At 39.8% G+C, this 13,832-nt stretch overlaps 1 protein-coding gene across 1 annotated transcript in view; it reads right to left on the reverse strand.

The window, feature by feature from the left end:
- Window positions 1-13,832, reverse strand: part of LOC139722442 (dystrophin-like) — a 127,577-nt gene that overhangs the window by 55,442 nt on the left and 58,303 nt on the right. The window contains exons 23-33 of the mRNA XM_071633736.1: window positions 13,641-13,759; window positions 12,517-12,660; window positions 11,815-11,955; window positions 10,944-11,096; window positions 7,249-7,410; window positions 6,370-6,483; window positions 5,635-5,649; window positions 4,113-4,286; window positions 3,436-3,606; window positions 1,174-1,338; window positions 304-486 (exon numbers count right to left, since the gene is read on the reverse strand). Of these exons, the coding sequence (XP_071489837.1) occupies window positions 304-486; window positions 1,174-1,338; window positions 3,436-3,606; window positions 4,113-4,286; window positions 5,635-5,649; window positions 6,370-6,483; window positions 7,249-7,410; window positions 10,944-11,096; window positions 11,815-11,955; window positions 12,517-12,660; window positions 13,641-13,759 (1,541 nt within the window). The remainder of the gene's footprint in view (window positions 1-303; window positions 487-1,173; window positions 1,339-3,435; window positions 3,607-4,112; window positions 4,287-5,634; window positions 5,650-6,369; window positions 6,484-7,248; window positions 7,411-10,943; window positions 11,097-11,814; window positions 11,956-12,516; window positions 12,661-13,640; window positions 13,760-13,832) is intronic.

A 13,832-nucleotide genomic window follows, 5' to 3' on the forward strand; every position in this document is an offset into this window, starting at 1 on the left:
GTATGGACGGACAACTTTGTTGGGTTTAATAGCACCTGCTCTATGTGATAAATGGATCAAGCAGAATCTTTTAAGTAAGTTGTGATACCCTCAAACACAAGAACTCCATTATATGTCCTGTCTGAAGGACAAGAGTGTTTTGCCTCTAATAGAGGGGATGGCATGATTACACACAACATTGCTCAGTCAGACTCAATGGGAATCAAACCCAAGTCAGCTGACTGCAAGGCAGACGCACTGTTGACTGAGCCACATCGCCACCCTACTGTCCACACTGAGAAGTCAAGTGAAATTTGGTCCTACCTGGATGTGGTCCTTCCTCTTGTCCAGCTTCTCCTGGACCTCGTCCATCTGGTGCTGGAGCGTCTCAACGTCCACCTTCATGGCATCAAGGCTGCCCTCTGTTGACAGCTTCCGCAGCTGTTCGGACAGCACGAGGGCGTCGCCCAGAGCCTTCCGGTGTTTGCCGATGTCCTGCTCCATATGCTGGTGTTAAGATTTTGTGAGGAACACGCACAGAAGGCGGAGAAAACAAGATGTTTTAGAAAACTACTGGATGTCACTCCTTTTGAAGGCACAAATACCAATTAACCAGGCGCATTATCAGATCCCTTTGCAAAGAGAGTGGCGCTATTTCACCTTTTAATATGTGAGCTAAGTTAAGACAGTGTGTAATCGTATTAACAACTGTAAAGAGTGCATACAGCATCTATTACCTTCTATGCATCTGAACAAACATACAATCACAAACATTAATATTAATAGGTGACTTTGGGACAACAAACTATACAAGGCTGTCTACAAGAGTGAAAGAAGAGTTCTTTATTTGTAAAAGGTTTAGGCTACTTACAGTGGACATACCTCAGTGAGTACGCACAATCTGGACCTTGTTTTTTTTTTTTTATAAGAGTCATTAATGTCTGTGCTGCATTAAAGAAATCCATTCTTTATCTACTATTGTAAGGTGCAAAACACTACTGTGATTATCAGAATGTTAATTGCTTGAAAAGTATCAAAATTGAACACACTTTGTCACAACGGTGCTTACAAGCTTACCTCCACCTAATTTGGATTCTCCCGACACAGTAAACCACAACCCTGAATATTGGGTGATACCATTTCCCCATAGAGGGGGGAAATGGGGTAAAGTTCCTACAGTGAGTGAAAACACACCTTACACCACTGCTGCTCTTCATTGAGACTCTGGGGCGCACGGCCCGGCTTGTTGCTGGCCGACCGCTGGTCAATCGCCGAGGCAGCATCACGGATCCACTCACGGTGCACAGTTAGCTCCTTCTTGAGTTTTCGTGAGAATTTTAGTGCTTTGTCTAGCTTGCTCTACAGAAAGGCAGGTGTAAGGGGTGGGGGTGGAGGTGAAGGAAAGTATTTTAAAAGACAGTGTGTTTTGAGCGAATTTGATGTTTCAATTGTTAGATGTGCCAATAGCAAAGACAGAGAAGAAAATTCACAGTGCACTTGTTCAATACTCTCTATGATGTTTTCAGCAAGTTTGTATATTTCTCTTTGGATGAGAAGCTGCCAGCATGGCACAATGTTTACTAAAAATTAATTGTGAAGGTTGATACTTTTGGTTATGTTATTAGGTTTCATGTCAAATGTTGAGAAATCCTCCAGCAGGTTGATTAGTTGCTGTTTTTCTTCAAATAACTGATATCAACCTCCTAATCCTTTTGTAAAATGTCAAATGTTTAATGAATTGGTTAAATAAACTTGAAGTTGAACTTAAACATGGGTTAAGTGATGACAAAATCTATTTCTTGATGCATGTTAAACATACAATATCTTCAAAGGAGGGACAATCTACAATTTGTGCGAGAGGGCGAATATGATTTTATATCTAATGGTCTACATAAATATTGGTCCGTGATTGGTTACAAAGCAATCATGTGACTAATGCAAAGTGGATCAAAATTGTTACCTTGCTAACAGTGACATCACTTGCAGTAATATAATTCAAGAATAAGACTAGTTGCTGACGAGGCAAGAATGAATTGATGTGTATTTATGTGGATCATATAATAAAACATACATGTATATTGCCTTGTCTATCGAAATATAGCACTTGACAGTTGCTTGGGAGTTATATTTTCCCCTTGAGACAACATCTGCCCTCAGTGCTGTGCAAAAATATTATTTCTAGGAGAAATATAACTCCAACAGGGATGTCAAGTGCTACTAGTATATCACATCTCTCAAAAGGCAATATCTGCATAATATTGTATTGTCTTTTTGGTTGCATCAGAACAGATCTAGTGCAATCATAACAGTAAAGCTGCGGGGCTGGTCAAGGCACTCTTATCAAACATACTCTCCGTTGAGTCAACTTTATCAAACCATGTACAGGGGTTACGTCTGTGTGAATTCAGGTAAAAGCTGCCTCCGTTCCCAAATGGAATGCCAAATTCTTACACAAAGTTATGTTATGTCACTTCCTTACATGGTAATGAAAGTGTGGATTATTAAGTACACACAAACAATAAACTGAACAGCACAGCAAACAAAACCAGTGTGTGTGTGTGTACAATGTGTTCATGAGGTGTCGTATAGAGCTTAATTTCACACTAAGTAGTGTCTAACATGGTATATTCAGTGTGCCAAAACAACAACAATATGTCGCTATCATGTGCAACCATGAGACAAATTCAAGCAAAAGGTCCTGGATGTCATAAATGGCTTCTTCATTCATATGATAATAACAGTTTACATTGACCAACAGACTTACTGACCACATGCTGTAAATGTGTCAGAAAACAGAGTAATGTGGTTTCAAATGGAGTTTCGTGGCTTCTATGTAGCTACTAATTATGCACAAAGAGTATGATGGATGACACAGGACTAATTGCTCTGAAGTTGCTTTACAACTTGTGAGAACCATGAACATCTGTAAATTGCAAGAGCATCTTTATAAATAATCATTGCATAACTATGCATAATTTAAAGAAAAGCCCTCTTTTGCTAAACAAACAAAATCCCTAAGAGTCTTAAACAAACCATATTGACTGTTGCAAAAAAGATACAAAAGCAATACACTGAACATTTAACGAGGAAAAAAGGGAGCAGTTCTGTCAAATCTTTTGACTAAAGTCATTATGATGTCAGAGATCATCATCAGAATAGATTTTAATCATATGCTCTACATCACAAGAAATAAGCTCAAGTACTTCCTAAAGATACGCAGAATGTGGTCTCCAGTATTTCCTAAAGATAGGCAGAATGTGGCGAGTTGGCTAATCTCTCAAAATGTCATAGTAGTAATTTGCCTAACTCTAAAATCTATGCCTGTCTGTGAGATAATTATGTTAATAGTGAAGCAATGTGTGTGTGTGTGTGTGTGTGTGGACATCTGTTGTTTGTTTCGTGTGTAGACTGTGCAAATATGGTTGTGCTGTGTACAATCCAAAGGCTCTGACTGACCTTTCCATCCGTGACCTTTGCCCCCAGGTCATTGTACTGCTTCTTGAGTTGGTTGAGTCGCTCGGTCAGCTGGAGCTGGGCCTCGCCCTTCTCCCTCTCCACCAGGGCGCGGCCGGTCTTGATGACGTACTCCACCTCCGGTTTCACCTCGCTCATTGTCTTGTAAAAGCCCTGGACGTTGAGAGTAAAGTTGTGTACAAATGCACTATCAAGCATTAAGACTCACTCACTGATGTGGAAAGAGGTGTGGTCTAAAAGTTAGGCAAATCTGACTGGCAATAATGTGCCGTAAATGCTGACATTTTTGCGGTGGTTTTATTTTCATGATTTTTTGCAAATAGGGTCTCAATGGGAAAAGTAATACGCATATATATTGATAAACATCAAATAAAATATGTTCAACATAAACTGTCCAAAGCCAGCACATTCATGTAGCAGTATCAAGTGACTACCAGCAGTGGTAGTAGAGCCCCAACGCCATTCTACTGTGCCCCTTGCTTTTAAATCTTTTGAATACTAGCACCATTTTTTTTTTCATGAGATTTGATTGATGATTTCATGATTTCACAAAACAAATTATTAAACATGTTTTTGAACAGAGAGATCCGATGCCAATTTTTACCCCATGACTTTAGATTTCTGCAGTTTTTCAGGACCTGGTCCTCATGTGGACCTACCATGCATGCATCTAGCTGGGTCTGGATGACCTCTGGTTCACCATTGCGTAAGTCCAGGACCCCGATGCCATCCATGACTGAGTCCAGGATCTCCTTCACGTGGGCCATCTTGGGCTCAAAGTCGGCCGGCTTCAGGAATCGACGGAACTTGCCCTGAACGTCATCCAGATTTTTCTACGAGGCAACCAGGTAAAAGGAAAATAATTGTTTTGTGCCATTTGTTGTAATTTCATAAATGGATTTTTATTTGAGACATGGTCGTGATTTAGATAGTGGTGAAACATACCAGCAGTTCAGCTAGTACTGACAGAAATAGCATGGCAAGTGCATAGCATGGCAAGTGCATAGTTAGATATTCACAATCAAGTTATGTGACTTCTATGATTAATTTTGTGAAGTTGTAAAACTTTTTTTAAAATTTAGTGCACAATAACAACTGTAAACCCAGAAATGTTTGCATGCATTTTAATTTCACAGGTTTTGCAAAAGCCAAGATTTGTGAAATTAATGGGATGGTACAGTATTGGTGGAGATGAGAATTGGGCTTTTAACTTTTTGCGAGATACCAAGAAAACACTTATGGCATAGTACAGAGCATACCATTTAAAGAGGAATTCAAAGTTTATTTGATGAAAATCGGGTTTGGAATGACTGAAACATTCAAAACAAAGTAAAACAAAGCAATCGTAATAAAGTGTGGGTCCCACACTTTATTAGAATTGCTCTTTTTTGGATATCTCAGCCATTTCAAAACCAACTTTCATCAAATAAACGTTGAATTCCTCATAGAATTACTTGCTCTTTCATATTTCTTAGGAGGTTTCTCATTATCTCACCAAAAAATTTTAGAAACCTGAAATTAGGTTTCAACCAAAACTATACAATCCCTTTAAAATGCAAGCAAAAGTTCTTCTACACTATATGCCTTAAATGCCAATGGCAATTCGCAAGAATTTCAAGCTGTGAAAAAGATTGTTGGCTCCAACTGGCAAAAATTTCATGCTGCAAAAATACCTTGCTTTACAGTAAACTGTAATATCATCTTCATTGTTATTATCATTACTATAATCATTATTATCAACTTGTGGCTATATGGATGAGTATGTAAAGGATAAAGAGTGAGATCTTCATTCTCTTCGCCTCAGAATCTTTACTTGTTACTGGGGGCTCTGGTTGTTGTTGCATCACAACACAGAGCTGTCACAAGTCTTACACCTGACCAAGATGGTCTCATTCAAAGTATGGCAAATACTGGAAATTGCTTGGGCAAGTTGCAGCTACCATGCACAGGCCCACACAAGGGGTTTACACCAAGACACCAGTGATCTCTACCCTGAGGATCACTACCTGTTGCTGGAGTTGCTGGTTGTTATTGCATCACAACACGAAGCTCTCACAAGTCCTACACCACAGTAGGATGGTCTGATTCAAAGTATAGCCAACACTGAAAATTGCCTAACTACACGAGCAGGCCCATAAAAGCTTCCATAATAGCTTGCATTGGACACTAGCATTCTCTTACCCTGAGAATCTCCACCTGTCGCTGGAAACTCTGGTTGTTATCACATCACAACACGGAGCTGTCACGAGTCTTTAGTACACTAGAGTAGGATGGTCTGATTCAATGTACTGCCACATAGGAAATTGCTTAGCTATATGCACAGGCCTACAAAGAGGTTGCATCAAGGCACTGATGTTCTCTTACCCTGAGGATCTCCACCTATTGCTGAAGACTCTGGCTGTTAAGGCATCACAACATGGAGCTGCATCAACTCTTACATCAGAGCAACATAGTCTGATTCAAAGTATGGCAAACACTGGAAATTGCTTGGGCAAGATGCGGCTACCATGCACAGGCCCACTAAAGGGGTTGCACCAAGACAGAGCTGGTGCAACCCGGGGTTGGGCTGGGTGCTCGGCCGCCCCCCCCCCCTTTTTTTTTACTCTGAAAGTGGCACCACAAGAAAAAATATTTAATGTGGTTAAGCTTTTGCTGATTGCAAGTTGTACCAGTGCATTATCTTCAGGCGATAAAACCTTGAAGCGTGGATAAGGCCTTTTTTTCTTTAGCTTGTCAACTGAAGAAACCCAGAAGTGGAGTCAGAAAGTTGCGCTGAAGGCCTCTTTTTTTTTTTTTTTTGCTTGTTAGCTTATGAAACCCGAAAGTGGCGCCAGAAATAAAAACTGTCCCCCCCTACTTTTAAAAACATGCCGGCCATGCAAGGCGCTGATGTATTCTTACCCTGAGAATCTCGACCTGCTGCTGAAGTCGCTGGTTGGCGGAGGATGCCGTCTGCTCCATCAGGGCCTTGGCTCGAACGTTGATGTTGGCAAACTCGATCTCCCTCCCATCCAGCTCAGCCTTCCATTGCTGAAAATACACAGAGCAACGGGACAGTGACCATTAGCAAGCAGCTTTTATTCTTCTAAAGTCTGGGTGGGTGTATATTACAATCATTTTCATCAGATGATTCCACAACAACTATCGCGTGTGAAGGATAGCATCAGTAGAGGAGAATCATTAAACTACAATACCACAGCAAAAGCCAGTAACGGTGATGTGACAAGTTGTTAGAATAGCATCGACATTAATAAAATCCATCTGCAAGTGGAACATACTTAGCATGAAGCTCATCTAGTTTGTATGCAAACTGAACTTTCAGGCTGAATTCACAAACATAGTTCAAATCAAATCCACAGTTTAAGTCTAGTCCATGGTCTAAAACCAGCATGGATTGGTGTTGCTTGCACATGTTTGTGCAAGCTTGCATCCATCACTGGATTCTAATGGCATGAAAAAAAGTGGTACACAAATTTACAGTCAAAATTTGTATATGCCATGGACTGAATTTAAACTGCTGTTGAGAATTCCACCCTCAGTTTTCACGATTGCATCACATCAACTCTTGACTGGAGTACAGACAACCATTTGACGTCAAATGATGTGGCATTTCAACCACAGCTGATTGTACTGACTGCGTGTGTTTTGCGCAACATGATGAATGACTACAAAAAAGCATGGCGAGAGATTAAAGCAGGCATGCAACATACATATTGTACGTGAAATTACCGGCTATTCAGATTGGTACAAGTGATCCAATTTCTTTCTTTTTTCCTTTCTTTAAACCCTCATTACCTCATATTCATCAGGAAGATCGATGGCCGAGAGACGGGCGGTCAAGCGGGCATTCAACGTCCTGTCTGCAGAAGATATCCAGTTCTGGAGGGTCAGCATATCCTTCTCCAGCCGCTGGAGAAGCTGCACATTATTCTCTAGCTTCTCTTGCCTCGTCTTGGCCTGCATGAGGACCAACAAACACCATCACCTTCTTAGTTTGAGGCCATTATAATAACAAGAACAGTAGTAGTAGTAGTGGTGGGCTATAAATGGGTGATGTTTCAAAATCCTTAGGGTCCCTGCTTATTTGAAGCAGCTTATCATACTGAGCATTTTGACACCTTTCATTAAGAAATCGGTTGAAAAATGAGATGGAGTCGGCCAAAAAACTGATGGGGGGGGGGGGCCAAAATTACTGTCGCATGTCGGTCAAAATATAGTGAAAAATAATAAATTCACTATCCAAAGGAGTATGAAGATGATTTAAGTGTCCAGACATATGTTTTTGAGGTCAAGGAATTGATTGCAAATGTCAGAAACCCTTTATATACTAGAGAAAGCAGTCAAATTCTCAAATTTTGCTTTTATTTGGGGGGGGGGGGTGGGTGTAGGGCTAAGTTTCGGCCCATCATATCCCCGGTATTCCAGTCACCTAACGTGCACTTTGTCATCTTCCGATTGTTGTCACAGATTATAATTTTGATGATAATGAAGATATAAACAACAGTAGAATTGAGGTCAAGAAACTGATTGCAAATGTGTTTTGAAGCCATAATTTGCTGTAGAAAGCATTCATTTTTTTTTTTTTTTTTTTTTTTGGGGGGGGGGGGGGTTAGTGGTGGGGTAGACTGTAAGGTTCATTGTATTTTCTGTCCATAAATGACCCATCTCAAATGTGTAGACTGCAGATTATGATCACAAGTTGCAAAGAAAATAATTCAACATTACTTTCCCCGATATATCAAAGGGAGAGTGGACATCCCTTGTTGTTAACTTCAGCAGAGTTTCAGCGGTGGACTATCTTTCTGTCTTCATCGTCTATCGCATGCCAACATGAAAATACATTGTAGGCAGAACATCACAAGGTTGTAGGTTGAACAACTACACAGGCTTTCAGAAGCTGATAACAGATTCTGTTTCAAAGAATCTCCACACTGAAGAATCTGTTGCACTAACTGAATTCTGTGGACTTGGTTTCCCTACATATGCCACTGTTTCTCAGCATGGAGAAGGCAACTCAAGTAGAACCTGTTCAAATTCTTTCACAACTTCATAGATATCTAGCAGCTCAGAAAGTGAATAATCTCAAAGGGTTTCATGTGACCTTCTAGTTATTTCAACCAGAAGAACCAACATTATAGCTGTTGAGAAACATCTCCTACATTACAGTACTGTACCGTACAAATGCTGTGGCTGTGTTGCATTGCAACAAGGTCGCGAATGTAGATTTGGGGCACAGTTTGATCTTGCACCGCATGTAACATCTCTCGATACTCTACTGTAAATGATGAGGAGCTTGAAGGTCTACAAACTAACAATTTGGATTGGGAGAGAGATCTTGCAAAGTTTGACAAGCTGGCAGCAAGATCCGCATCCTGCTCATGTATTCAAACTGGAGTGTCATACAGAAGGCACACTTTTCAATATAGGGGATTTCCAAGCATGATCTCACTTCTACAGTAACAGACCTGACAATCATCTGACTCTCATTCCTACAATAGTTCAGAGTAAGCCACAATCCGTGCATTGCCTGACATGCCCATGGAAGAGGATATGCAACTGATTCTGAACATCACTGAGGTTCAACAAGCACCTTCAAAGTCGAAGTTGCAAGTGACGCTGCTGAATCAGATATTGCGGTCAATGAATTGAACCTTGTGCCGTTATTTGGGATGTTAATAATGTCAGACAGTGGTACCTCAGCATATGCAAAAATGACAATGAAAAGGGCACATACATGTACGATACACGTGTAGTAGAACATCTTAAAGTGTTGTGATTCTGATAATGGGTTACGTTGGAGATACCCAAAGCGACATGACACACAGACTGTATGTCCTGCAAATTATACCTGTTGCATGGGACCATGGGACATTGAAAGTGTACCAAGATATTTGTGGTTCACAATTACCACACAATAACTTTGTTGATGCCCTGTTCCAATCATTCTATTGAGTAGATCTTATGGCAAGCAGAGATATGCAAGTTTGTTAATGAATGGAACTTAAATGCAGTATTTTTTTATACCAGTATGTGGTGTCTTAGTGTAACTGTTGCAGTTGTGAAGGCAGTGTTTTAAAAGATTTTTTCATTTTTCAAAGTTTGGATTGCTTGAAAGAGCATAACGTACCCTTCCTATATTAACTAGTGTTTCTATCATAATTTTCATCACATAAGGCTGTGACTACGAAATTTTGGAAGATGGCAAAGTGCATACGTTGGGTGACTGGAATACCAGAAATGGGCCGAAATTTAGCCCTATGCCCCCCCCCCCCCAAAAAAAAAGAGCAAAATTTGAGAATTTGAATGCTTTCTATAGTATATTAAGGGTTTTTGACATTTGCAATTAATTTCTTGACCTCAAAAACATATATCTGGACACTTAAATCATCTTCATACTCCTTTGGATAGTGAATATATTATTTTTTCACTATATTTTGACCGACGCGCGACAGTAATTTTGCCCCCCCCCCCCCCCAAATCAGTTTTTTGGCCGACTCCATCTCATTTTTCAACCGATTTTTTTAATGAAAGGTATCAAAATGCTCAGTACGATAAGCTGCTTCAAATAAGCAGGGACCCTAAGGATTTTGAAACATGACCCTTTTTTACACCCTGTATAGCCCACCACTAGTAGTAGTAGTAGTAGTAGTAGTAGTAGTAGTAGTAGTAATAATAATAATAATAATAATAATAATAACAATAATAACAAGGTACATTTCTACAGTGCAGCTGCTATACACATGATGCTCTACTGTGCTGCAATGGGAGATTCCTGTCTGCTAATTCTTTTTTAGATTGTACATGTATATACCAAAAACAGTTAAAAACTATCAAATAAACAAAAAAGCAAACTTACTGAAATTTATACAATATTACTAAAATGCACACTACATCACAGACTCAATTTCCTAATATTACCCATACCAGTGTGCTGGGATACGTCAGTTCTGTCAACATTGTAAAGCGTTTTTTTTGTTTTTTTTCAGAGGTAAAATAGCTAGGTCTTCTAATCACACTTTACAGCAACTCTTTGTGAGCTGTACGTGCCGATTGATACAAAAAAAAATCCCATTGCCTTATGCTGCAAGGAATGTGATAACTACAACCCCATAGGGCTTGATGCTTGTCTGAACTTTGATATATATTAAATTCATACTTGATGCATTCTTACTATGGTGTTCGCTGGTATTACTAAAACTGAACACCTATTTACAGAGCCACTTACAAAAAATACCATTACCTACCTTAAAAGTGTTTGTAAAGAATAATATAATACCTCTAATGCAGTGTTGAAAAACTTTAATTAGAAAAAAAAAGCCTTTGAGAATTTGGGGATCTCAGCTTGAAGGATTAAAAAAATACTGGAAAATGAAGGGTTTATAACAGTATTTTGAGATTTTCAAGAAGACAAAATATGTGAAAAGTTTTGGACGGACGTATGATGACCATCATTGCAAAAAACCTGACCCATGGTGGACCATGACCCTCACCAGTTGGGAGATCTCCTCTGACCTGGCCTTGAACTCCTTGACCTCTCTCTCAATGGTCACTTCAAGGATGCCCTGGCTGACCAGGTTGTCGGCCAGCTCCGTGATCAGGTCCTTGTGGTCGCCAACGTGCTTCATCACCGTCGACTCCAACGCCTGGTGGAGGGAGCACGGCAACGATCAGGAATGAAAGGAGTTAGAGAGACATTCAGCAGAATGTAATTCATAAATGTGGAATTCTTCACAGGGCAGAAATGTATGTCAATTTTGTGGCCTACCTGCAAAACAAGCTCAAAGATGAGATGATGCAAATATCATTGGGAGACATCAAAATATGTACAAATATATGTGTTGTACCTCTCATCTGCACACTTATAAACAAGTGTAGTTAATGAAGTTTACTGAAATTTGTTTGACACTCTTCATTAATCACACAAAATTTCCCCTTGTATGAAATTGCCATAGATGAAGCAGGGATAAAGAGCACCGGTATTGGAATCATTACATTATAATGAAAAAAGTTGTCATCAAATGAAATACCAAATGCATCATATCAGTATCATATATCCTGCCTTTTGGGTTTTTTTTTCTTCCCCCTAAAGTAGCAAACATTCTTGAGAGAAATATAAGAAGATATTCTAAAGAAGAAGAAGAAAAAAAAAGAGAAGAAAGAAATATACATTTACTTATATACAGTGCATACTAAACAGACAGTGGAAATGCAAAAGCTTGGACATGGTTGCTCGTGTATCAACTCTGCTGTTTTTATCACCAACCTGTTTGCACACACTGTTAAAGGCATTTTCAAACGGAAATGGCCATATGGTTAAATATATTTTACATGTATGTGGCCTGGTGAACTCAGTGAGCTTACATCGATTTCCTCTGATATCTCCTCTGCATCCAGGCTGCTGGACGGGTTGCCGAGCTTCGTCTCGAATCCGTCCATCCAAATCTTCTCCTCGTTCAGCATCTGTCTCAGCTTTCTCCAGCTCTCAGCTGCATCACTCAGGACCTGGAAAGGAAGGGCAGGAAGGAAAAGAAGGAAAACACAAAGAATTGTGATGAGAGGTAACTTGCACACAAAAACACAAAAAAACTTGAGTTTCTTGCAATAAAGATGTCTACTGTATATCATGGTGCATTTTGATGGTGCAGGAAATTGTCGCCAATTTCATGCCCCAGTGAACCAGCATGAAAATAATAGCTGACAAATATTCTTAGAGATGACAAAATGTGTAGAATGTACAGAAGTAATGTCACCTGTGAGATCAAAACTAGCTAGGTTCAGTTAAATGGGTGTGAAACCTCAAAAAATTCATTGAGAGAAAGTTTCATCATGAATACATAATATCTGGATTTCAGACATGGAATTCAACCATTACAACAATATTTGAATTTCAGAAATGGAATTCAAACAACAGACTTTTTCTTTAAAAAAACCCCAACAACAACAACACAAGATTAAAAGACAATTGTATTAACAAACTGAAGCACATGTGATCTGGAGACATGCATATCAATGGCACATTACTGCTGACCATTTGACTAGCAGATGGTTAAGAGCACACTGTACCTTGTGCTTTGCCTTGACCTGCACTCCGACCAGTGTCCACCTGTCCAAGAGTGTGTTGACCTCCTCGGAGAAGTTGACCTCCGTGGCGACCTCCCTGGTCTTGGACACCTTCTCCTCTTTGGTCTGAATCTCGTCCAAGGCACTCTGAGTGGTCAAGAGAACAAAGGACAATCAATTGGTTCCCTTCCAGCACTGACCATCCAAGCTCTGAAAAGGCTTGGTACTGTAAAACGAGAAATGTTCGCGTGCATTTTAATTTCGCGAGCGCCAAGATTCGCGAAATTAAAATGCATGCGAAATATCTTGTCTATACTACATGCATTGAATGCCAGTAGCAATTCGCGAAAATTTCATGCCACGAAAAAGGCTGTCGGCTCCAATTCGCGAAAATTTCGTGCCGCCAATATATCATGTTTTACAGAATATTATACATTTTAAATCCATGAATTCAGAGAGCAGAATCTGAAAGCAATTTTGTTTGTTTTGTATGTTGGTTGATTAATTGGTCACTTTTTTTTTTTGTCAGGAGAATTTACTTTATTTTAACAACAGCGCATCAGATTCTACAGTCATGTCAAGCATGACCGTTTCCATTGGAGGAGACAAGGCAATCTATATATGACATATATATGTAAATTTGGGGAGGGAGATGGTCTCTCCTCTTTTCCTTTCAACTTGACCAGCAACATTATCATCAACCAATGCTAATTCTACAGGTCATCAAAATTCCAGGAGCACTCAGACAAGACTGAAAAGGACAACAGTCTGCTGAAATATTAAAGCAACCTCTTAGGTCAAGTCTTAAAGAAGTTGAGTTACTCAAGGCATGTAGTTAAACTGGGGGTATTTCACGAAGCGTTTTGTTCAACAAATTTGCTGGCAGCCAATCAGCTGAAAGGATTTCAGGAGCTTATAACAGTTTGTCAGAAAAAAAAATGTGACAAAAAGTTTAATGAAATGCCCCCCTGATGTCAAAGAGGCAAAGAGAACAATTTCTTAACCCTCTAAAATAACTGACACTTTCAAATACCAATGATGTGGTGTGCCAGTATGGTTGCCACAGGTATCGGAAAACTCAGACAGAGTCACAACTTTGCTTTGACCGATATCCTATGAAGTCTTACTTGAAATTTCTTGATGTTGCCCTGGATCTCTGTCGGATCTTGGATGGAGAACTTCTTGGCATCAGTTCCCAGTTCCTGCTCCATACGATCCAGGCAGTCTCCCAGTTCCCGAATGTCATCTGAACAAACGACAGGACCACATAATATTAAGTAAGTTGTATGCTTCCATATTCTGGTCTATTGGCAGTGAGT

This window comes from Diadema antillarum, unplaced genomic scaffold, assembly GCF_040938485.1.
Source record: "Diadema antillarum isolate AM-2024a unplaced genomic scaffold, OU_Dant_1.0 scf00000165, whole genome shotgun sequence".
Classification (NCBI taxonomy): domain Eukaryota; kingdom Metazoa; phylum Echinodermata; class Echinoidea; order Diadematoida; family Diadematidae; genus Diadema; species Diadema antillarum.